Below are 21,699 nucleotides of genomic sequence, written 5' to 3' on the forward strand. Positions count from 1 at the left end.
GGGGACGCAGTTCCGAGTCTGGTTTCCCAGGGTAAATGCCGGGGCTCCCCGGAGAGCCGCTCTCCTTCCAGGCGCCCTCGCGTCCGGCCGGACCCCGGGGCTTGGCGCGCGGGCGGGCGGGGGCGCGGGGGGCGCGGGGCGGCGTCTCGCTCGTGGAACAAAGAGCAGCGGCGCCGGGGGCCCGGCCGGGGTGCGGGCGGCGGCGCCCCCGGCGCGCAGTGAACGTCGGCGCCCCGGGAGCGAGCGCGGGGCTCGAGGGCTCGCCCGCGGCGGGGGGCGCGGGGCGGCGCGGGCCCCCCAGGGCTCCCCGCGCCGGGCGCCCGCACCTGTCGGCGCCCACAAAGCCCGGCGCGTGCCGCGGGGGCGGGGCCGCGCGGCGGCCAATGGGGGCGCGGCGCGGGGCGGGGCGGGGCCTCGGGGCGGGCCAACCGCGGCCGGCTCCGGGCGGGGGGCGGGGCCTCCGGGCCCGGGCGGACCCCGAGCGCGGCCGCCCCGCAACCCCCGCCCGCCGCCGCCTGGGCCGCTGCTGCCCGCTCCGCGCGCGGAGCCCGGGGCGAGGCGGGACCTCCGGCGCCGGCTGCGGAGAGCCCGGGGCGGCTGGTGCGGCCGCGCGGGCAGCGGCGCCTCCGGGCGGGACAGCGTGGGACCATGGCCGAGGCGGCGCCCTCTCCGGTAAGGGCGGCCCGGGAAGGTGGACCCCGCCGCCCGCCTGGACCGCGAGGCCCGGCCCGGGGCGGGTGAGGGCGAGGACGCCCCCGGCTGACAGGGCCGGGGAGCTGCAGAGGTCCACGGTGACGGCCCCCCTTGCTGGCCCCCCGCGTGCCCCTTTACAGGCGTGACAGCCTCCCGAGGCCCCCCCAGCCGGACCCTGGGTCGGAGGCGTGGAGGGGGGTGGTGGGCGCCTCGGTCCCTGCGCTCGGGGACTCCCCTTGCGGCTCCCACACCCCCCCTTTCAGGAAGACCCTCACCCCATGGCCATCCCCTTGCCAGCTGTCGTCGGGGGCGCTTATTTCACTCCAGCCTAGGCCCTGGCTTCCGCCCGAGGAGCCTCTTGCTCCTGCGCGAGTCCCGCAGAGCCCTTCAGACCCAGCGCAGGGCCCCTGGGGGTGCACTTGGGCCTGCGAGATGCTCCGGGAAATCCTGCTGCTGCTGGTAGGGGCCTGCCTCATAGAGGACAAGGGGTCAGGCTGAGGTTTGACTTCGTCCATGCTTGGCCAGCCTGTGCAGATAAGGGCTTTTGTACCTGAAGGTAGAAGGAAACCCCCTTCCCCCCACTACAGGTAACTTTCAGATGGTTTTATTTATTTATTTGTGGGACCCTCGCCAGTGGCTGGGGATCGAGCTGGCGCTGCAGAGCCTCGCAACCCAGCGCTCAACCGCTGCACCACCAGGGGAGGCCCAACTTTCAGGTGGTTTTAGAAACGTTCAGAGGCCAGGTTTGGGACAGGGTGTTGCCGAGAGAGATGTTGGTCCCTAAACTGTGAAGACCAGTCCTGCCTCCTCCAGGTCTGGGTTCGAGATTCTTTCCATGGGGGTTCTGGGGAGCCACTGTCTGCAGTCTTTGTGTGGGGGTGGGGTATGTGTGTGGGTCTGACCAGTCAGTGAGGCCTTCTGGTACCTGGAGGAAGTTTCCCCTGCTCCGGAGGACCCTCACCTTCCTCTAGCTGGGAGTCGCTGTGGGCCCCTCTCCTGGTGGCTGACTCGCCTCCTTATGTCTGCTCGCAGGAATGGCTTTTGGGGACCGATCTTCAGCGGGAGGCCCAGGTCCAGTCTGCAGAGATCTCTCTTCTGGCCATCTTGGCCGCAGTTCAGGCCGTGGAGAAAAAGATGGAGGCTCAGGCTGCCCGGCTGCAGAGCCTGGAGGGGCGGGCGGGCACGGCCGAGAAGAAGCTGGCCGACTGCGAGAAGACAGCCGTGGAGTTCGGGAACCAGCTGGAGGGCAAGTGGGCCGTGCTGGGGACGCTGCTGCAGGAGTACGGGCTGCTGCAGCGCCGGCTGGAGAACATGGAGAACCTGCTGAGGAACAGGAACTTCTGGGTCCCGCGGCTGCCCCCCGGCAGCAAGGGGGAGACCCCCAAGGTACAGGCACTGGGCTGGGGTGGAGGTGGAGAGGGCCTGTTTGGACTCAGCAGAGACTCAGACTTGTATCATAGTGGAGGGAGCCTGTTGCCCACCAAAGCCTGACCTCTTGGCACCTAATGCCACCACCGCTGGACTTTAAAGGGCTTGGGGAATGTCAGAAGGAAAGTGAGCCAGCACAGTGGCTGCTATGGCAGGTGGAGTGGCTGTGGCAGGTGGAGTGGCTGTGGCAGGTGGAGTGGCTGGTTGGGAGGGTATGGTTGAGCATAAGGAGTGGCTCAGGTGGGGAGATCACAGGAGGTATATGTGTCAGGCAAGGGGAGGAGAATCAGGAGACCTGGTCCTTTTAGCAGTCGGTCCCTGAAGCTGATGTGCTGAAAATGAGCTTGCCTTTGCCCACATTGCTCATTTGGCCAGCAATGCCTCTGGTTTGCAGGCAGGAGGAGGAGACTGGAGTGGGTTTAGGCCGCTCTCTGATGGGGGTGACCTGTACTTCCAGGGGCCCACGGCCACTGATGACATGGCAGCGTGCTTCTCGGAGCAGGAGTGGGGCAGGCTGGATGACTGGCAGCAGGAGCTCTGCAAGCGTGTCACGCAGGGGATCCCTGAGTCTCTGGTCTCCCTGGGTAAGAGATCGCCAGCCTCAAGGTCTTGGTTTTGCTCTTTTTTTGAATCAGATGGGCCTCCAGGATCTGAACCAACAGTACTGTGAGGTCATGTGACTTCAAGTCTAGGGTGTCCTCGGTCCCCATGCTTAGGCTTTTGGAGATAAAGTGCAGGGAGTGCAGGTGACTTGCCCAAGGTCTCCTGGGGCTCAAGAAAGCTGGCGTAAGCCTGGAGAATCCTGATGGGCCAGTGCAGCCTGCTCTTCCCCTGATCTGTGTCTGTCCCATGTCCCCTGGGAAATCTGAAACCTGCTCCTCGCTGTGCTGCCCCGTCACATGGCCCCAGAGGCTGCTTCCATGCACCCCTGCCAGCCCGTTGACTTCTGGTGAGCCGGGGCCTCCCTTGTTTATAGTTGCCCCGCTCAGACTCACCAAGCTACACTGCACCTTGTGAGTTCCCAAGGAACTCAGCAGAATGGGGGTCCACTGTGGGCCTACTGAGGGTGCCCCAGGTCCAGAAAATGAGGTCTGGCCCTGGAACATCAAATTCTTCAGGCAGTGAATAAAGAACAAGTGTGCACGTGTGAGACACATCTCCATCCAGGTCTCGTAGCTGCCCTGCTCCCGTTCCACCCCTGCTTGCACACCTCAGTTCTTCCACAGCTTTGGGCGGGTAGGCAGTACACCTTGTCCGCTCCCCTCTCTGTGGGAGGCTGAGGCCCAGAGCAGCATGCTTGGCCACAGAGATTCCTTTTCCAGAAAGTCAAGGAGGGTGGGGGGCCTCAGGGAGCACTTGGGACAGAGGGCAGTGGAGGCCTGTGCCTCGGAGTGGACAGTGAACACACCATGCTGAAAGCTGGCTTCCAGGTGCGACTCCTCCACCCAGGCCTCAGTTTCCCTGCGGGGGGCCTTGCTGCCCCAACCAGCTAAGTAAACCAGCTGGTAAACAAAAGAAAGGGCCTCACACCGTGGGGCCAAAGGTTTCCAAAGGGCCGTCCCATCCTCCAGGAACCCCTGATACCCAGTTTGCCGAGGCTGGCTCCTGGCATTTCCCCACCTGTCAATTGAGGTAACTGGACTAGGTGACTTTGGGGTCCTCCTATCTTGAGTTCCACTTCTGCCCCTGTGAGGGCAGCAGAATGGAGCCTTCCCTGCTTCCCTCTGGCCTGTGGATTGTGGAGGCCCCGCCCCAAACTCTGCTTTTTGTGCCTTCTCGAAGGGGATCCGCTCCAGTCACAGCATCTGGAGGCAGGCCCACCACGACCCCTGTGGCTCCGGGCCCTTCCATCCGCATGGGCGGGCCACCCCCGAGCCGGAATGGGCCCCACGAGGCTGGGCCCCAGCCTCCACCTTCATCTGATCTTGGTTCAGGGGTCCCCATTTGGAGAAATAGGAGCAGTGGGAGGTTGATGGCTGTGTCACTCAACTGTCACGCGTCCATGTCAGGGTGTCTGGTGTGGGGGTGCTGTGCCACTTCCCACCCTCGTCTCCCTTAGGCGCCTCCACCGTGACTGAGACTGTGGCGTGAGCTGGGGGAGGGCGGGAGATAGCCCGGACCCCCGGGCCCAGCCCGGGAAGCCGGCGTGAGCTTGCGGAATCCTGACGGGAGGTGGCCAGAGGCCTCCTCCTGCACGTCCCCGGGGCCTGCTCTCAGGCCCTTGGCCCCGGTCCTGCTGCCTTGGTCTCTGGGTGTCTGGGCCCTGGCGGAAAGGGACTGAGTCACTGTCATGTCCCAGGGCTTCGCGCACGCCTGCACACACGGAGAATCGCAGCACCAGCCCTGGAGCCAACAACAACAGCAAAAAACACGACAATAGGGGACCCAGCATGCAGTTGTCATGCTTTATTTTAAAGGGCAGGAAGCCATCAAAACAGCTGGAAACACAGCCCAGGGTCGCGTGGCCACCGTGGTCATGGTGGGGCAGACACGAAGGCCCTGCCAGACACCCAGGCCAGCTCCTGCCTTCCTGGCCTTCTGCTCTCTGGTGTTTTCTTTGGGGAGGAGGCTCCCTTTTAATCAAGTCACCCTGAGCTCCAAGTTGGGGGGAAGGCAGGTGGGGACCAAGTGTTGAGTGACTGGCACCTGAGTCTGAGGTGAAGGTTGGCTTTCAGGGTGGGGAACAGCCAGCCTAGAGGCACAGACAGGTGGGGGCGGGGGTGGGGGGCACAGCAGGATGCAGAGCAGCTGAGGGGGGGAGGGCGGAGTGTGGCCTCGTGGTTTCCGTGGTTTCCCTTCTCTCTCAGGCTGTAGCTGCAGGAGGCTGGTGGGGGCGGTGCTTCCTGCCCCTGGTGTCGGCCAGTCACCAGGCTGGGGTGCCCCCAGGCTCACCAGGCTGGCCCCGCAGCAGGCGTGGCAGGACGGCTGTGGGCCCAGCAGCTCCGGGACGTGCAGGGCTGGCAGGCCTGAGGTGCCCTCCACGACGGGAGTCTGCTCCTGAGTGGGGCCCGGGGGCGGGGCGGTGAGGTCCCCAGGGACTTGGGGCCGGCCCTGTGGTCGGCGGAGCCCTGTGTTCCAGCAGTTGTGAGCTTTGGGCTCCTCAGGAGAGTGTTGCATCCTTCCTCGTCTGAGCTCCTTGCAGAACCTTCTGATCAGACCAGCTCCCCGGTGTGCGGTGGAGTCTGCTCCGTGACTGGACGTCCCCACAGTCTCCTAGGAAAGGGGCACAGGGGTTCTTCCAGCTGAGCGGGGTCTGTGCCCCACAGGCTTCAGTGCAGGCCCACGTCTGAAAACTGAGGCTGGCCAGACGCACCTGCAAGGCGTCTGGCATTTTGACTTTGCAACAGGATGGAGAAACGCTCATGCCTCTGTCTTGGGGCGCCCTCCCGCAGCTCTCTCTAGGCAGCCCCCACTGTCATTCTGGGGCATGACAGCTGCACCCCTCATCCTGGGAACAGAGTCTGGTAGCAGAGTGAGCAATTTGAGTGTCCAGGTACGGGGGGCCTGGAATGGTCTCCATTCATTCAGTTATGTAACAGAAACGGGGCCTACCCTGTGTCCAGGCTGGGGCAGGAGGGAGGAGCAGTCATCACCCCTGTGCCCGAGGTGGCTCCCAGAGACAGGCACACCTTGGCCCGCTCTTGGCCTCGGAGCGCACTCACCAGGGTCACATGTTAGGCGGGCGGGCTGGCTGCTGGGCCAGAGACCAGTGATCGTCACGCACCAAGTGGTGCGGCAGCCGCTTAACAGGGTGGCGCTGGGGGGCCTCGGTTCACTGCCTTGTTTGTAGCCATTAAAAAGGGAGCAAGGAGGCGGCGGGGGGGGCGATCTTTCCGTCTAAAGACAACCCATTTTTTTACTCCTCATTTAATGAACACACATCTAGTGCGCATCGTGGACTTCTAAAAAAATAGATCCAGCCGGGCAGGTTTATTACAGAAAGGGAGCGTAAAGGATGTCTGCACAGACACAGCGGGGCGGGAAGAGCTGCCCTGACAGGGACGGGGTGGTTAAGAGATGCGGGGATCGGAGGCGGCAGTGGGCAGTGGGCTCTCTCCTGGGGGGAGAGCGGCCTCCTGTTTTGCAAGGGAGAAGGTGAGCAGAAACACCTGGATGGCCACCAGTGGGCAGGAGGGCGCGGCTCACCATGTACTGACCACTGTGGGCCCCTCCACGTCCCAGCACCACCCTCTCTTTGCCCTGTTGCAGCCAAGGAAACCGGGGCTGGAGGAGCCAGTAGGTGATCAGGTTTCAGGTGGTGGGGGAGGCAGCACCCCTGCACCCCCGGTCAGGGCAAGTCACGGCCGCATCCACCTGTCAGGAAGGCCCCACAGGTCCTGGACTGGAGGGGGCAGTGGGGCTGGAGGGGTTGATGGCCTCCTCCCAGGCGCTGCCATCCTGCCCGCCTGGCCAGGGCTCTTCCCGCGATGTTGAGCGCCCTAAGTTCTCAGCAGTGCCCAGCACCGAGGCTGCCCCTTATCTGCGTTTTCACTCTCCGCGGTCAGTTGCAGTCCGAAAATAATGACCCGCAGTAAGATATTTTGAGAGAAACCACATTCACAGACAGTGAACTTCCATGACAGGGGGTTGTTAGAGTTGGTCTGTTTTATCCCCGTGGCCCTCGCCGTGCCTGGCGTCCGAGCGAGGCGTGATCACGCGCAGGGCACGCGTCCCCCGCCGCAGGCCTGGGAGCTCGGCCCGCTGTTGCCTTGTGAGCTGACGAGAAAACCAGACTCATCCGAGCTTTCGCTGTATGTGCTTTGCTTCATGGCACAATTTCCAAGAGCCCACTGGGCGATGTTAAGTGGGAACTTTGCTTAAGTGAGGATGGCTGTGGCCACCCGCTGGGGGGCTGGGGATGCAGCCACCACAGGGGAGGGCGCTGCTATCCGCTCGGCCTTGGCGGGGCCTGCAGTCCTGCTGGAGTTGCCTCGCGTGCCTTGTCCCACGGGTGGGAATAGCAAAGAAGTCCAGGTACAGCTGGTGTCCTCAGGGCCTCTTCCTGTCTCCCTAGAAGCAGGCCAGCCAGCATCTCCCCCTAGAGAGCGACCTGGGATCAAGCAAGAGGAAGAGGCATGTGGGGGGCACCAGCACTGCCGCAGCTCCAGGGAGAAGACCCCTGTGCTGGGCTCAGGTAAGACTGGGCTGGGCCTGGGGGGCGGCTGCAAGCTCCTCCCTCAGGGCCTTGCTCGGGAGTGCCCTGAAGGGGGCAGCAGCGAGCAGGCTGCCTGCTCCTTTGTGTCTGTCGGGCCTTACCCAGTTTCCAGACTTCATTTTATGAGCAAGTCTGTAGCCAGGTGGCCCGGGCACCGCGGGCACTCATCGATGCCTAAGACACAGCCACAGAGTGGGCAGCTAGGAGGCGGGCAAAGAGCACCGCAGACAAGCAGTATAAAATAAGCCACCTGTCGGTAGAGCCCCGGGCCGGACAGGCCTGCGAGGGTCTGGGGACAGTCACCAGCAGCGCCTGCGCAGGCACCGGAGCTCACACTGGAGCCAGGACACCTCGTGCGCAGGTCTCGGGAGGTTGCAGGGAGAGAGGAGACTTGAGTGAGGCGGGCAGCACAGCTGATGGGCAGTGGGGAGGTGTTCTAGAAGGAGGGACCCTGGGGTGAGGCAGCGGGGATGGGTGGGTTTTGGGGAGCATCAGGGAGACTAGCAGGGGCTGGCACACTGGCAGAGGCGAATAGGAGGTCTGGGAGGTTGAGGCCAGGAGAGGGACTTCAGTGACAGGCCATGCTGGGCCTGGATCCTGAGATCCCGGGAGAACAAAGTGTGGGTGGCCTGGCTCCAGGGCCAGTGCGCAAGGCAACTCCCTTGCTGTGGCCCTCTGTGTCCCTTCCCGGCAGAGAGCTGGCTGGTCAGCAAGGAGAAGAGGAACCTGGAGGGAGAGCCGGAGGGGCTGGACCCCGCCCGGGCAGCTGAAGGGGGACTTGGCAAGCAAGGCTTGGAGGGGGACACCTGTGGAAACCTGCCTCTGCTGAGGGCCACCCCCAGCCACCCTGCCCCCATGGAGAGAGGGGTGGTCGCCCTTCCTCCAGGCCATCAGGGCCCAGGCGTGGCAGCTGCTGGGTGCTCCGAGCAGCGTGGCCAGAGCCCTGCTCGGAAGGAGCCCTGTGCGCCGCAACCGCGCGCGCCCCACAGCCCGCGGCCCTTCCCCTGCGCTCCGGGTCCCCCGAGCGGCGCGCCCCCGAGCGAGCGCGCCTACACCTGCGCCCAGTGCGGCAAGAGCTTCGTGCACCAGTCGACCCTCACCACCCACTACCGCACGCACACCGGCGAGAAGCCCTACCCGTGCGCCGAGTGCCCGAAGCGCTTCGGCCGCCTGTCCACGCTGCTGGAGCACCGGCGCACGCACACGGGCGAGCGGCCCTTCCAGTGCGCGCAGTGCCAGCGCCGCTTCGGCCGCCTGTCCACGCTGGTGGAGCACCGGCGCACGCACACCGGCGAGAAGCCCTTCCAGTGCGCGCACTGCGAGAAGCGCTTCACGCGCCTGGCCAACCTGACGGTGCACCAGAACGCGCACCCCGGCGAGCGCGCCTTCCAGTGCGCCCAGTGCGGCAAGCGCTTCGCGCAGAAGCCCGGCTTCCTGCGGCACCTGCGCGGCCACTCGCAGGAGAAGCGGCAGCCCTGCGGCCAGTGTGGCCAGAGCTTCACCTGCCGCTCCTGGCTCATGCGCCACCAGGGCGGCCCCGCCAGCCAGGCCGCCCCGTCTTGCGTGGCCGGCGAGAGGGGCTCCCCGACCGATGAGCCCCCGGCCGGCTTCCTCAGAGGTGCCGCGTGGGGGCGGCCCCCCAGGGACCCTTCCGCCGCACCCGGGTGTGAGAGCTCGGGGCCCGAGCAGGGCCCCCGGGGGCCTTCCGGGAGCAGGCGGCTGGGTGGCAGCGAGCGGGAGGGTCTGGGGGGCGCTCTGCAGAGCCCGCTGTCCCGCGTGAAGATGGAGAATGCGGGGTAGCACCGAGAACACCCCTGAGGGGGCCACTGAGGGGGGCGGGGCACCTAATGCCCTGTCACAGCCGGGTCTCCAGGGGCCACTTCTCAACCCCGCAGGCATCTCCGTGCTGTGGTCCAGGCCTCCACCGGGGCTGTTCGCCCAGGGGCCGCAGGCTAGGCCGGGTGCCCGTGGCGTCTTCGCCCAGGGTGGCAGAGCCGCAGGAGGGATGCAGGGCTGGGTTGAGCCGCCCTGCCTGAGGCTGTGGGGAGGGGCTGCTGGGGGGTGGGAGAGAGGGCTGGCTCCTTCCCCTCCCAACTGGGGAGTGGGATTTGGGGCAACACCGGGTAGGAGAGGGCAGGAGAGCAGGCGGCTCCCGGGCTGACTTCTGATCAGAAGAGCTTTCTCCTGAGAAGCGGCCGGAGGCCTGGCGGGGCTGCAGCCTCTCAAGGAACAAGCAGTGGCCTGAGGCCCCGCAGGCGTGAACCTGTGAGCCCCGGTGACTTGTCAGACCCACAGAACCTGCCCCGGACTGTCCCTTTTCCATACCCTTGGAAAGGCAGCTTGGGGGGCCACCTTGTCCCTGAGAAGCCTGGCCAGGCTGCGGCACGGCACCCACCGCTGGCTGTCGTGGCCCCATGTGGTGCTGGCAGCTGCTGCGGGATTTGCCATCAAACCCGGTGGGGCCTGTGGGGACTGTCTGCCCGCGGGCCTTGCAGGCTGGGCACGGAGTGCAAGGAAAATAAGGGCCAGTTCCTGGCCGGGGGCTGTGGATGGGTCACCTGCCGTCATGGGTGGCACCTGGCATGGGGATGCCAGCGGCCAGCTCAGGTGGCAGCAGGAAGGAGCCCTTGGAAGTGGAGAGAACGGGGAGGAAGGTGACCTGGCATGGCTGCTGGCAGCCGAAGGGACCTGAGAATCTGCAGCCCGCCCGCCACCTGTGCACTTTCCACCAACAACTGGCGCTTGCGGCACAGCCTCCTGAGCCGCCGGGCGCGGCACCCTGCCCTTCCACTCGGCAGTCCGTCTCAGATGGCAGCCAAGCGGGCCCCAGCTGTGCCCTCAGCGATCAGACGGCCCCCGCCCACCTCCCTCAGGATTCCCTGGGAGCGCGCGCACCCCACGACCCGGGCACCTGGAGGGTGTGCGCGTGTTGTCCTAGGCCAGCCCTAGGCCGTCCCCCTCGAGAGCTGGCGAGGGCCCTGGGCTTGCCCACCCCGGAGCTGGCCTGCCCTGCCCACCGGCCTCTGTACATCGGGCACGTGTTCACCGGGAATGACCAGTCCCTGCGGCCGCCAAGCGCTTGTTCTGGTGCAGTAACTGATTTCAGATTCCGGGGACCAGTGGGGGTCTCCGGGGTTCCCAGCCGAGCTTCCTTTCTGCACTGGGGGAGTGGCCCGGTGGCCCCAGGGCAGGACCGGCCGGGAGCGGCCAGGGCGGGGGCTGGGGTGGGCCCGTCTGCGGAATGAATAAAGAGGTTCCCACGCCCGGTGTGGACGTCCCTCTGGCGCCGGTTCCCACACTCCACACTCCCGCCCTCTGCCTGGCGCTCGCCCCCAGAGATCGGCCCCCTCCCGGCGCGGGGCCCTTCCGTCAGGAACCCCCTTTATTCTGCGGCTCCTTCGCGATGCGCCCGCTGCCCCGTGACCCTCACCAGTGCGGGCCGCGCCCCTAGTCACGTGCCCGGGCTGGGGCAACACCCGGCGCGGGCCCTGCCGAGGGGCGCAGTGCCCACGGCTGCCGCTCCTGAGCCCGCGAAGAGGCGCAGCCCCGGGTCGGGGGTCAGATGCGAAGGCGACGTGAGCAGGCTGTGGCTGCCCCGAGTTCAGTCACCCGCTGGCCCCGCTCAGCCACGGCCCTGCCGGGTAGGCCCGTCCTGGAGAAGCACGGCGGGTGGGGGGGGCCCCCAGTCTCTTGCAAATTCTCTTTGACCCTCCCTGTCCCGCCCCCCTATTTTTCCGGGCGAAATCACAGCCCAGGTATTCCTTGGCCCAGAGTCGCGCGTGAGCAGCTGGCGCTGCCGAGGGAGGATCGCGGGGTCCTGCTGACCAGACCCCCGCCCCCCGCAGGGCCACCCGGCCAGGGCGCCAGCGTGGGGGGGACACTGGCTCTCGCCGCTTGAGACGCTCACCCCCCCCTGCCCTCCCCAGGCCACCCTCCCTCAGCTTCTGCGGTAGCCGATGCCCCCGGCCGCCCGTGCCCAGCAAGTCCCAGCAGCCGGGGCTGCCCGTGGCCACATCCCCGCCCCGCCCCGCGGCAGAGTCGCGTGGTCTCCGCACTGTCGCTGGCCCCTGCCCATCCAGCGCCCTCCTCTGGGGCCCGTGCAGTGGCGGCTTCTGCCCCCACCTTCCTCCCTGGGGACTGCCACGCGCACACAGACCCGCCCGACGCCCAAGGGTCGCTCAGCCCCGCGGCCCCTCCAGTTCCTGCCCGGTGCCTCGGGTGCCCTGTCTCAGGAACGTCCCTGAAGACCCTCTGTTCACCGGCTCGACTCCCGCCCGCCCCGTCCAGCCTCGGCCGTCCAGCTGCCATTTCTCTGGCCCCTGGAAACAGCCCTTATCCAGCCAGCGGTGACCGCACTTGGCCGGCATCGGGCAAGCCAGAGGCACCTTGTCGGCCGCCCGCCCTCCGCCCTCCGCCCGCGGGCCTGGCTGGCTTCTCGCCTGACTCCTGCGCCCGCCTTCAAAGTGCATTTACACGGCGCTGCCTCCCAGGCAGGTGTCCGCAGCCCGGCCCACCGCTTCCGCGAGACCCCAACATCCACCTGACCTTGGTGTCTACCTCAGCTTGCCCGGCGCGAACCGTTGCGTCCCCGCCCTCACCCCCCCTGGCTGGGCACGGGCGTGACCGTCCACGCCGCGGTCCGGCCCTAAGCCTGGGACTCCAGCTCCTCCCCGCTCGCCTCCCACCCAGCCCTTCGCAGCCCTGTTTGCTCGGCTTTGAAGATGCTTCCTGGGCCTGAGCGCGGCCCGCGGCCCCGGCGCCCCAGCCATCTCTCCGCACGCCCCGGGCGGCCCGCTCCTCGGGCGTCACTGCTCCCCGCGGCCGCCGGGCTGTTGTCAACGTGCAGCTCCATCATGTCCTCCCCCCAGCGCCTGGCTTCGCCCCGCTGAACATGCATCTTCAGAACCTTCCACGACCGAGGCCGGGGCCTAGAAAGGTGGGTGGGTGCCTCGGCTCCAGGGCCAGCGCGCCTGGCTTCCCCAGGGGTGCTGCTGTCCCTCCGCCCGCGGTGGACTTGGCGCGAGCTCGTGGGTCTCCGGGAACAGCGCCTGCGGCGGCGCGTCCTCCGTGGAGCCCCCGTGGCTGGAGTCACCGCGCTGGCTTGCGGCCCACACAAGCTGAACTTTTCTGAGGAGCCTGTCACGCGCCTCCGTCTCGAAACTCATCCTCAGCCGTCCAGCTGTGCTCCGCGGCCGCCCTGCCCGCCTCTCTTCCCGCAGCCCTTCTAGCGCCTTCCTTTGCCATTTTGGCACCTCCCGCGCCATCTGCCGGCGCATCCGTGCCCCAGAGCCCCCCCTTTCTGCTGCCTCGCTCCCTCCTGGCCAAGCCCTGCTTCTGAGAAGCCGCTGGAGGGGAGAGGCCGCTACACGGCTGTCACTCAGAGCCTCCCCGTCCGCTCCCCTTGTTAGGGGACCCCTGTCTCCCCGGCACCTATCGCCGCCTGAGGTGTCTCTTCTTGGCTGCTGTTGCGCTGGCACCGCCCCAGACTCGCTCTGCCAGGGCAGCCGCTGCAGCTGTGACGTGTGGGCGTGTCCGGCCCCCGCGGGAAGGGTCTGCTAAGTCAACCCCCAACATGGGATGGGCTGACACGAGGGCTCCAGGCGGGGTGCGGCCAGCCACGGGGCGCCTCGGGTCTGCAGCACGCTGGGTGGCGGCCTCCCCTCCCGTCCAGCAGGAGAGCCCAGGAGCCGCCCACTCCAGCGAGCCCAACAAGGAGGCAGGTGAGGGGCACCGGGAGGAGCCCCTGGGACCTGCTGCTGGCGGCGGAGGCACCGCGGCGACCTGCACCCCAACGCTGCGGGTAGAATCTGGATTCCGTGGCCGGGGGTCCAGCTGTGCCTCGGAGGCTTTCGCTGGAGTCGGGACCTGTGGCAACCGAGGGTCGCTTTACACAGTGCCAGCCGCGCGGCCGCATGCGCGGGTGGTGCTGGCTGGAGCAGGGGACGGTGCCATGGAGACGTGTGGCCCTGGGCTGTGTCCAGGGGGCGCCCCACTGAGGCCGCCAGTGTTCCTCTGGAGTCGGCGTGGCGGCCGAGCCTGTCTAGCAGGGAGCGGCGCCCTCGGCAGCTGAGCGCGAGGCGCGTGGTGATGGGGGCCGGGATGAGGGGTGACTGTTGCGCAAGGGCACCCCGTGAGACCTGGATGCCGGGGTGCGGGCCTTGGGGCAGCGAGAGGCCTGTGGCTCCAGAGCAGGCTCACGGAGCGCTGGGTCCCAGAACAGGGGTTCGCAGTGACCGGTGAGGCTGGGGTCCCCCGGGAAGGAGGGGAGGCGGCCAGGAGCCCGGGCGACTGTGGCGGGAGCTGGGCCGGGAGGCGGGCGCAGTGTCACACGCGGGAGCCATTTTGGAGGCCGGGAGCCATTTTGCGGGCCTGGGGATGCGGAAGGGAGGCCGGGTCGGGGCGACTGCACGGTGGACGGGGCAGGCCGGGCCCGGGGGCTCAGGGGCGAGGCCGGCGGGCAGGCGTGGGGGCCCCTGTGTGGTCCCCGCGGTCCTGGCACCGCCTGCGCCCGCCGAGCCGGGGCCCCCCGCCGCCGACCCCGCGGGGCGCAGCTGCGCCTGAGACCCGTCCCTCGCCCGGTCCCCCCCCTCGCCCCACACCGCCAGGCGGACCCCACTTCGCTGAAGGCCCGGTGGCGCGGCCTGTGGGCCCGAGACAACCGGGGGGCGGGGGCACCTGGTCTGGGGCGCAGGGTCCGGCTCAGGCGCTTCCCGCCCTGCAGAGACCCCTGGTGTGTGGGGTGCGGGCTTCCCCAGGCTGGGCCGCCGCCCCTGCCCACGGCGGGCACGCGGGGTGGGGGCCGTGGAGCCAGAGCCCCAGGAGGGGAACGTGCCAGAGGGTGTGTGGGCGCCAGAGCCTCGAGCGCGGGGCGGGATGAGGGCGGGGTGTCGCGGGGTGTCGAGGGAAGCAGCTCTCGGGAGCCCGCCGTGTGCCCGGACCCGTCGTGCAGGTTAACAGGGTGCAGGTCAGGAGCCACACGCGGGCCCGGGGGTATAGCTCAGGGGCAGAGCATTTGACTGCAGATCAAGAGGTCCCCGGTTCCCTTTTAGTTAGAGGCGGTAAACCCTCTGTGCTAGTCTCTGCCTGGACAACCACCATCCCATCGATGCTTCTGGAAGTCGTGCCACCGTTCCCGGGTGTCCGGGCTCCCCGTCCTGTGGTACCACAGACGTCAGTGCGTCCCGGACACACCTGACCCACTTCGCGAGCCTTTGCTCCTGTCCCCCCTTGGCCTGAAGCCTCCCTGCTCCGCCGGGAGGGACCCCCGAGTCCCCCACGGCCCTCAGGCTTCTGCCACCCCGTGGACACGAGTCCCCTCCTGGGGGGCCCCAGACTCCGCGGAACGGGGACAATGTGCTGGTTACCTCTGTGTCCCCACGGCCGGCCGGGCCCGGGGTGACAGGCGCCAGGCGGCCTTGTCCCGCGAGCGCGTGACCCAGGGAGGCTGCCCGGGCCCTGGAGCGCGAGGGGGCGCCCCTGGAGACCCGCCCCAGCCGCGCCGGTGCCCAGGTGCGGTTTTAGGGGGAAACGCCGACGCCGACTCAGACGACCTTCCGGGAGCAAGGCCGAGGCCCTTCCCGCGCCCGGGGTGGGGGTTTGGGGGTGGGGGTCTGGCCAAGGTTGGGGAGCGAGACGCGGGCACTCTGGGACCCGTGTCAGGGACCATCGCGGCCCACCCGGGGCGGCGCAGGCTGGCGCATCCGACAGCAAACAAAAGGTCCCTGGTTGCAATCTCGGGGTCCCGTTTCACGTTTTTCAATTACCAAAGCAGGTGCTGGGATGTCTGCCCTCCCCTCCTTGGTGGTCAATAATTAAATAATTAAATTGATGTGCTTTGTCTTGCATTAAAATCCCAGGGTCTAGATGAGGACCAGCTTCAGGAACGCTCACCCAGGCCAGAGTTACAGGGTGACATTTCACTGGGGGCCCTGGTTGGGCCAGCTCACCCCTCCACCTGGGCCTCCCAGCTTCATGGCCCTGGGAGACTTCACTTTCTTTCTCTCAGTGTCTCATTTCTTCAAAGTCCTTTTAATCTCCAGAAAGAAGCCTCTCCCCTCATTCTTGCTGCTTCCATCTGTGAAGGATCATGGGCACACAAACATCTTCCTAGGTTCCAGAAGAAACTAAGTATTTGGAAAACATGTCGAAAACAAAGTTTCTCCTCTGCAGAAACTTCTCAGGGATACGGCTTCCACTCTGCACTGAATACTGGCTTCTGCCTTCCCTCTTTCTACTGCTTTTTCTTTTTACCTTAGGTCAGTATTTCCTTGGTGAGACTGCTAGAACTAGACCCTATTATTTTATATGTTAATTTAAAATTTTAGATATAATAGTTACAATAAGGAATCCCATAAAAGTGGGTGTTGATAAGGGATCCTGCGGAAAAATCCTGTAGAAAAATCAGGGTAACTTGAAACACTTTTTGCTATGAGAACAAATTAACAGGCTGGAAAAACTTCACAAACATTTCATTAAAATTGTCAAAGAGCTGACACATTAGACAGGAAATACTAGATGGGGATTTGGAAAGGATGGGGAACAGAGAGTTAAAACTCCACACTGGAGCTTGCTTTGGCCTTGAGCATGTTTTTTCAGCCTAGCAGACACAGCTGAGAAGCTAAGTGGAGCTTTTAGATGCCTCTCAGGACTAGGGAAACAGAAGCCAGACTTCTGGGCCCACCTAGCATAGGGACAGTGGCAGAGATATGGATGAGGGCCCAGTAGTGTCTGAGGCCCCCAGGAATTCAGCCACTGAAAGACTCTGGTTGGTCTTTGTGATATACAAATGGTCCTGAAAATTCAAACCTTAAGGCTCTATTAAGGTGTCCTGCCTGCTGGAGTCCCTCAGATACCTGGGAAAAGCAAATGAAGGAAGATGATTTCATCTATGGCCTCAAATTAGTACTACAAAAAATTTTTAAATACAATATTCCACACACAGTCAGGATAACTATCTACAGAGGAAGCAAGATGCCGCTAGTGAAAAGCAATAGAAACAACAGAGCATACAATTAGACACCAGGACTTTTTATAGCAGAACTGCCGGAAACACTGTAAAAAGCAAAGCTTGCCATGCTCAAGAAAACTAAAGTCAAGCTTGAAAATGTCAGTAGGAAATTGGAAAGCATAAAAAAAGATTTGAAAAGAGAACAGAGAAATTTGATATATAAAAACCGAGAATTCAAATAAAAAACTCAGTGAACATGTCTATGTTCTTCTCAATGAATAGATGTCACTGTAGGGAAAATTGGTGAATTAGAACACTGCAAGTAAATTTACCCCTGATAAAGCATGGACAGACAAAGTCCCTAGGTGACGTGGTCACTACACAGGAAACCCGAAAGAATCAATAATTATTTGAATTAATGAATGTTTAGCAAGATTATCAGCATATATCTTCAATTCCTGTACACCCCTTTACATCACAATTTTTAAAATGGTATGCTAGAAACACCTGCAGGTGATTTAAAAAAGCTAAAAGATAGTATCTTTTTACTCCCCCTAAATAACTTAGACATTTTAACTCTTCTTTGTTTATATGTTTTAACACATTAACTCTTACTATGTTTAATTCCTTATGTTATGTTCACCAGGACTTCATCTTAAAAAAAAAATCTATCAACATTCCTCTGTGTCATAGGGTGGATGATGTTTAGTTTTACTTACAAATTACCAAATGCCTCTGTTCAACATTTCTTCTCGTATCTCAGCCCTCTCACCCGGGATCATTTTACCCTTACCTAAGTATGTATTTTAGAGTGTACTCTCTCAGCTTTGTCTGTTTGTGGAGAATAATTTGGGAATAAAATTCTAAGCCGGCTGTTATTGCTTCTCAGCAAACTTCTCAGGAATGTGTTCCTGCCTCATCTTCCGGTTTCCTCTGTAGGTGAACTCAGCATCTTCTCTCTCGGGGTCTGCAAGGGAGAGTCCTTCCCCTCACCCAGGGAGGGCAGGGTGGGAGCTGGGACAAGCACACCTGAGTGGAGCCAGAGGGAAAGACAACGCTGACTCTTGGTTCTTTGCAGAAAGACTCAGAAACTGAATTTAGCAAGAGGAGAGGGACAGGAAGTCCTTGACCTCCATGAAAATGGTAGGGGGCACCCGGATTTGAACCGGGGACCTCTTGATCTGCAGTCAAATGCTCTACCCCTGAGCTATACCCCCTGTTGTGTGACTAAGGTCCACTTAACTCTCTTATCCTGTGCAGCCACACCCAGGATGACTGACCTGCTGGCCCTTCAGTGTGGGTTGACTGAGTGGCCAGACCTGCTTTACTGCTCAGTCACTTCCCTGTCCAAGAAGAAGCAACAGGCTTCCTGCTCCCCCGGCCCTGCAGCCTCTCTACCTTCAGTCCCTGCAAAACCCCCAGGGGGGCGTTTCCTCAGATGGTGGAAGGATCTATGGTGACATCTCTATTCAGGGTTTTGTGTGAGCCCCTGGAAACAGAACCTCAAAATGCCCAGTGACCTGCCAAGCATATGACACCTCAAATATAGAACTCCCCTGGACTCGCCCCAGATCAGAACCCTGCACACAGTGCCACACTGAGAAGGCAGACTCCCCTCTCCCCTCACCCTAGTCTCCAGGTAGTCAGCCCTTTAACTGCTGACTGAAGAGAGCTTTCTGCGAAGTGACTGAGGAAATGATGGTCTCTAAGCTCAAGTCCGTCGTCTGTGCTCTGTCTCTGAGGGTCAGCCCGGAGCCCTGGCATCCGTTCTTATCCTTGGCCAGACGGTTTCCTGATTGGTTCTGCCCACGGGGTTCTAGATGGGGACTGGACAGCAGGAGCAGGAAGGAGCCTTTGTTCTTTCCTTCAGCCGCGGGTCCCTGTCCGTGTCACCAGGCAGTGACCGGCCACCTCAGTGGCAATGGTGATGGCCGTCCACAGTTCAGCGCTCACGGGTGCAGCTTTATCCTGTCTCTTCAGAGGCCCTGGGCCCTCCTTAGTGGCCTGAGCCTCTGAACCACAGCGCTCCCCCAAGGTGGCGAGAGTGAACAAGTTCCACTTCTTCTATTTGGAGCTGTTACAGCTCCTTGCAGGGACTACCTCTGTGATACTGTCTGCAGTTCTCTGACTCCGGGGCATTGTGGGTTGAATTTGTCACCCCTACCCAAGGATGTGCTGACGTCCTAATCCCCCAGCACCTCAAAATGTGACCTTATTTAGAGAGGGTTGTCAAGGATGTGATTAGTTACAATGAGATTCACTGGAGCGGGTGGGCCCTTAGTTCTTTATGACTAGTTCCTTATAAAACAAGAGATACCTGGGGAGCAGATGACCTCGTGGACAGAGAGGCAGAGACTGCAGTGAGCAGCTTCGAGCCAAGGAATGGCCAGGATTGACCCCACCCGGGATGGACGAAGGAAGAGTTGGGAGCACCCTGCGGGCGCCTTCATTCCAGGCTCTACCCCCGGAATGACCCCTGGATGATACAGCACTTAGCATCATAAGGGTGCCAGGAGGGGGGCCCTCCAAGAGTGCTGAGGGTGGGCTCGCTCTTGTCCTTGGTCTTAGCAGTGCTGACGAGTGGGGCCTGACCTAGGATGCTGTGGCTGGACAGGCTCTAGAGGGCTGGTGTCCAGTGAGGAGACTAGCGTCGGATGTAGGAAAAGGTAACACATGAAGGGGGCACCCGGATTTGAACCGGGGACCTCTTGATCTGCAGTCAAATGCTCTACCCCTGAGCTATACCCCCTCTTGTTAATGTTAGCATGCAATTAGTACTTTATACTTACACACACACACACACACACGCGCGCGCGCACACACACACACAGCTCGCTCTGACTCAGTGGAGAGCTGCCAGTCCGGTCAACTGTAAGTGCCTACCTTGTGCCATAACTATCCTCCTCTTCCAACAAGATGCCATCACTACTTGGCACCAGCATGGAAGGTCACAGAAGGTTCCATTTGAGATACAAAGTCTGCACCTGGCTTGGTACACAGGCAGGAGCATCAAGGCACTGTGTACTGAGCAAGGGCTAACTAGAACATTCATAGCCAGCTTTTCAGTTGAGATCACTTTCCAGATGTGGCACCAAGGTGACCTTCTCGCCAAGGTTTTTTTCCAAATTCCAGAGCTGTTTCGGGTACTTGAACTTCCAAATTCTGTTTTAGCCTTCTGTCCCACAGACACCGCCTCTCCTTTCTCTCCGTCAGCCATCCCTTCCCACCCATGCTGACACCGAACTTCTCAACTTCTTGTTCCTTTGGGTTTCTCTCTCATTGCCAAGTCACCCTCTTTCCCAAGGTGGCCCAGAGCTCTGGGGGACTTTAGAGGGGATGAATCAAAGCCGATGGCAGAAGGACTCCATATTAGACAGTACTTCATAACACAGGGCCCCAACATTAGCAGCTTGGAACGCAAGTCTATTCTATCATGCAGCTCTGGCGTTTTGGGAATTGGGAGCGGCGTAACTAGATGCTTCCAGCTCAGGTCCCTCATGACGGTGCAAGTAAGAAGTCAGCTGGGGTTGCATCATCTGAAGGTTTGAGCGGGGCGGAGGAACCATTCTCCGTGAACTCGCTCACGGGGCACAGCCAAGAGGCCTCTACTCTCATGGGTGGTGGCAGGAAACCACATGTACCTTCTCACAAGGTTTCCTGACAGGCCCTCCTGACATGGTACCTGGAGTCACCCAGGGCGAGGGACACCAAGCAGAGCATGCCAGACCAGGCACACTCATGCCTTTCTCGCACCCGCCAGACAAGGCATCACGACATCATCTCCCTTAACCGACGAGAACTAGAACAGGGTCTCGCTCCATTATCACAGATGGCCAGTGGGGGTGCATTTGGAGCGGAAAGGCAATAAGTTGGTAAGTGGCACCAGAGACATCTGAACAGAGATCTTTAGCCGTCGTCTTGGGGCTGGCGACGGTTCCAGCGCTCTCAGGCCTCCCGGGGTAGCAGGTGGAGGCGCTGGGGCTGGTACTGAGCTTAGTTCAGAGATAAGTTTCGAGTCAACAGCAGTCCGCTCTCCTCCTGGAGCTCTTTGGAATAATTGTTTACCCCCTGGGTAATTGGGCTCTCTGGAATAATTATTTATGACTCTCCTAAATGTTCAATCCTTTCATTTAACTTTTAAAATTGTCGTCAAATACAATATAAAATCTGTCACCTTAAAGCCAAGTTTAAGTGTTCAGTTCTGAGGTCTCAGGACATTCACAATGTTGTGCAAACATCACCACCATCCACCTCCAGAACATTCCCATCTACTCCCATTGAAACCGTCCCCATGACCAGGACACCCCCCCACTCCCTGGGGCCGGCACCCACCCTTGAACTTTCTGTCTCCCCGAACTTGACTACCTCATTGAAGTCAGCCCTTACCTTTTACACTCATTTGATGGGTCGGACTTTTATTGAGTCTTTTACTGCCGGCTGCCTCAGATCTATGTTTTGAAGCAAGCTTGGTATAAACAAATAAAATCAGACGGTAGTAATTAGGCACCAGGGAAAACACAGAGGAAGCCTGGGCAGAATTCCTCTGCCCCTCCAGGAAAGCAGCATGGCTGAGGGGGTATGAGACAAGTACATGGGAAACGCAGCTTAAGAGGGACACTCAAAGGGTGTTTGGTATTTGGAAATGTCAACAGCACCTGACTGGCCTTACCAGAAAGCAGGGACCCGACCGCACTTCCACAGGAGTAAAAGAAGGCAGGAACCACAGGGGGCACCCGGATTTGAACCGGGGACCTCTTGATCTGCAGTCAAATGCTCTGCCCCTGAGCTATACCCCCGACGCCTAGAGAATGTCCACAAGATGCATTCATAATTGCTCTTCCCCAAGCCGCACTCCTGCCATCCTGGCCTCCCTGGGGAACAGCCCGAGTTTGTCTGGGCACCCACCCCCGCACCTGAACCTCCCTGTCCTCAAAGCACTTGTCACGCCTCCCTCCGCGTGGGGACAGCGTCCCTGGAGGTGGACGGAGGTTAAGGTACAGGATGCCCGTGCACAAACAAGCTGCTCACCCCCTTAACCCACGAGGTGCTTGCTTTTTCCTTTTTCTCCATCTCTGCTTGGGCTTCCTTTCTCGGAGACCAAGGCCTGGAGCCTTGCAGGGGCTCCCAGGGGCCTGGCTTGCCCCAGGAGAGGCCCAGCCCCAGACGCCCCTGGCTTTGCTCTGCGGGTGGGGGGCGGGGAAGGTAAGTCCCCGGTGGGGGCTGCTGGAGACCCGGGCTGGCAGGTCTGTGGGTCCAGGACTCCAGGGTGCCGCCGCGTGGAAGGACGTGCCTCCCGGATGGGGAGCACCGCCTGCGTCTGTCTCGTGCCGCCGCATGGGGCTTTGTGCTCCGTTATTTAGGTCACCGTGCAGCCGACGGCCTTCTCCGCGGCGAGGCTGCTCTTGGGGCACCCGCGCAGCGCAGGCCCCCTGGACAGCTTGCAAGCGGCGCCCGGGCGGGTGTGCAGGAGGGTGCA

General features: G+C 62.2%; 1 protein-coding gene and 3 non-coding genes across 4 annotated transcripts; 1 reads left to right on the forward strand and 3 right to left on the reverse strand.

Moving 5' to 3' along the window:
* The first annotated feature begins 645 nt into the window (after positions 1-645).
* On the forward strand, positions 646-9,307 carry LOC119251446 (zinc finger protein 282-like). The gene is made up of 5 exons (XM_037518734.2): positions 646-672; positions 1,726-2,079; positions 2,579-2,705; positions 7,136-7,255; positions 7,971-9,307. Exons 1-5 carry the CDS (start codon positions 649-651, stop codon positions 9,074-9,076), a joined length of 1,731 nt encoding a protein of 576 aa, XP_037374631.1. The 5' UTR covers positions 646-648; the 3' UTR covers positions 9,077-9,307.
* An 8,061-nt stretch (positions 9,308-17,368) lies between these two features.
* On the reverse strand, positions 17,369-17,440 carry TRNAC-GCA (transfer RNA cysteine (anticodon GCA)). Its single transcript has one exon. It is a non-coding gene; the product is annotated as a tRNA-Cys (tRNA).
* A 1,460-nt stretch (positions 17,441-18,900) lies between these two features.
* Positions 18,901-18,972, reverse strand: TRNAC-GCA (transfer RNA cysteine (anticodon GCA)). Its single transcript has one exon. It is a non-coding gene; the product is annotated as a tRNA-Cys (tRNA).
* A 1,975-nt stretch (positions 18,973-20,947) lies between these two features.
* On the reverse strand, positions 20,948-21,019 carry TRNAC-GCA (transfer RNA cysteine (anticodon GCA)). Its single transcript has one exon. It is a non-coding gene; the product is annotated as a tRNA-Cys (tRNA).
* Positions 21,020-21,699: the final 680 nt, after the last annotated feature.

The sequence above is a fragment of the Talpa occidentalis genome, unplaced genomic scaffold, assembly GCF_014898055.3.
Source record: "Talpa occidentalis isolate TD23 unplaced genomic scaffold, MPIMG_talOcc4v2.1, whole genome shotgun sequence".
NCBI classification, from domain to species: Eukaryota; Metazoa; Chordata; class Mammalia; order Eulipotyphla; family Talpidae; genus Talpa; species Talpa occidentalis.

Coding starts and splice junctions, on each gene's coding strand:
- LOC119251446 (XM_037518734.2), top strand. CDS start 649: ATGGCCGAGGCGGCGCCCTCTCCG. Junction 673..1,725: donor CCGAGGCGGCGCCCTCTCCG/GTAAGGGCGGCC, acceptor GTCTGCTCGCAG/GAATGGCTTTTGGGGACCGA. Junction 2,706..7,135: donor TGAGTCTCTGGTCTCCCTGG/GTAAGAGATCGC, acceptor CTGTCTCCCTAG/AAGCAGGCCAGCCAGCATCT.